This window comes from Nerophis lumbriciformis, linkage group LG26 (assembly GCF_033978685.3).
Source record: "Nerophis lumbriciformis linkage group LG26, RoL_Nlum_v2.1, whole genome shotgun sequence".
Lineage (NCBI taxonomy): Eukaryota > Metazoa > Chordata > Actinopteri > Syngnathiformes > Syngnathidae > Nerophis > Nerophis lumbriciformis.
In genome coordinates this window covers 26,300,001-26,301,795 of record NC_084573.2, presented here as the reverse complement: position 1 = coordinate 26,301,795, position 1,795 = coordinate 26,300,001, and the positions used below count along the sequence as shown (strand labels likewise).

Genomic DNA, 1,795 nt, shown 5'->3' with positions numbered 1-1,795 from the left:
GCACTTATTTTTATTTTAAATACACTGAAATTCCACATCATAATTTGATTTGTTAGTTTCAACTTTTGGTTCTAAATTAGCTCCATTTTAAATCTGCTGACATTTAAAATGGAATATACTAAAGTTAAAGTTAAAGTTAAAGTACCAATGATTGTCACACACACACACTAGGTGTGGCGAAATTATTCTCTGCATTTGACCCATCACCCTTGATCACCCCCTGGGAGGTGAGGGGAGCAGTGGGCAGCAGCGGTGGCTGCGCCCGGGAATCATTTTGGTGATTTAACCCCCAATTCCAACCCTTGATGCTGAGTGCCAAGCAGGGAGGTAATGGGTCCCATTTTTATAGTCTTTGGTATGACTCGGCCGGGATTTGAACTCCCAACCTACCGATCTCAGGACGGACACTCTAACCACTAGGCCACTATACTATAATATCCAAATAACATTCAACTCATTGAAAAATGTTGGTATTTATGTAAAATCATAAAATAAAATAAAAAGGTTACATTTCAACCAGATCCATACTTTTCCGCTGGCTCCCAGCGGACATGATGTTTAAAATAAATTAAAACATGACCTCTCATTTTTTTTATGACAATGCGGTACTCAGTCTGACCACACGGTAGCGACAAAACTCAACCTGCCTGCCACATACATCGTTCCAACGTTAAACAGCATTAAGTAAATGCTTATAGTCACGTCTGAACACAAATAAGTGACTGCATCGCTAAATTGACGTTTAAAAGTACTAAGATCGACATTTACTCGTTTTACAGTAAATCCGTATCGGTTAACGTCCTACTTGGCGTGTTTCCCCCGCGACTTGGACAAACTTTGCAGACGTCAAAGAAACGAGGCGGCGCTCCACTGTAAGTCACATCCCTTTGCACACACTCTTACTTTTTAAACACGACCCACGCACACGCAGACACGCACACGCGCTTGGTGTCTGTGGCGTGGGACACCCAGGCGGCCAGCATGGAAGCGAAGCAGGCGGAGGAGCAGTCGGCGTCCGTGCTCGGGTCTTTAGAGCCGGAGAGTCAGAGGGACATGACTCAAAAGAAGAGCAAGCGGTGTAAAATCATCTCTGGGGTAGGTTCACGCATTCCCCAATAACCGTTCATTCAATAATATATTCTTTTTTTTTCTTCATTGTAAGTAGCTGTGATTCAAGTCTGCGTGCGATCTGAGTGTCATTAATTCACACTTCCTCCCCACTATCTCTAAAATGTCTTCTCGATCCAAATGTCGATGCCGAACGAGTGTCGATATCGGGGTGATGCTAGCATACATATCACTTGTTGTTTTGTACCCCCTAATCAGAGCAAAGCATTTTTGGTTGGAAAAAAAAGAGATAAAGAAGTCAAATACAGCACTATGTCATCAGTTTCTGATTTATGAAATTGTATAACAGTGCAAAATATTGCTCATTCGTAGTGGTCTTTCTTGAACTATTTGGAAAAAAATATATAAAAATAACTAAAAACTTGTTGAAAAATAAACAAGAGATTCAATTATAAATAAAGATATCTACACATAGAAGTAATCATCAACTTAAAGTGCCCTCTTTGGGGATTGTAATAGAGATCCATCTGTATTCATGAACTTAATTCTAAACATCCATCCATCCATCCATCTTCTTCCGCTTATCCGAGGTCGGGTCGCGGGGGCAGCAGCCTAAGCAGGGAAGCCCAGACTTCCCTCTCCCCAGCCACTTCGTCCAGCTCCTCCCGGGGGATCCCGAGGCGTTCCCAGGCCAGCCGGGAGACATAGTCTTCCCAACGTGTCCTGG

General features: G+C 42.7%; 1 protein-coding gene across 1 annotated transcript in view; it reads left to right on the top strand.

Moving 5' to 3' along the window:
- Nucleotides 1–831: 831 nt before the first annotated feature.
- Nucleotides 832–1,795, top strand: part of enpp1 (ectonucleotide pyrophosphatase/phosphodiesterase 1) — a 92,155-nt gene continuing 91,191 nt past the window's right edge. Inside the window, exons 1-2 of the mRNA XM_061986678.2 lie at nt 832–872; nt 932–1,095. Coding sequence (XP_061842662.2) covers nt 982–1,095 — 114 coding nt within the window. The 5' untranslated portion in view covers nt 832–872; nt 932–981. The remainder of the gene's footprint in view (nt 873–931; nt 1,096–1,795) is intronic.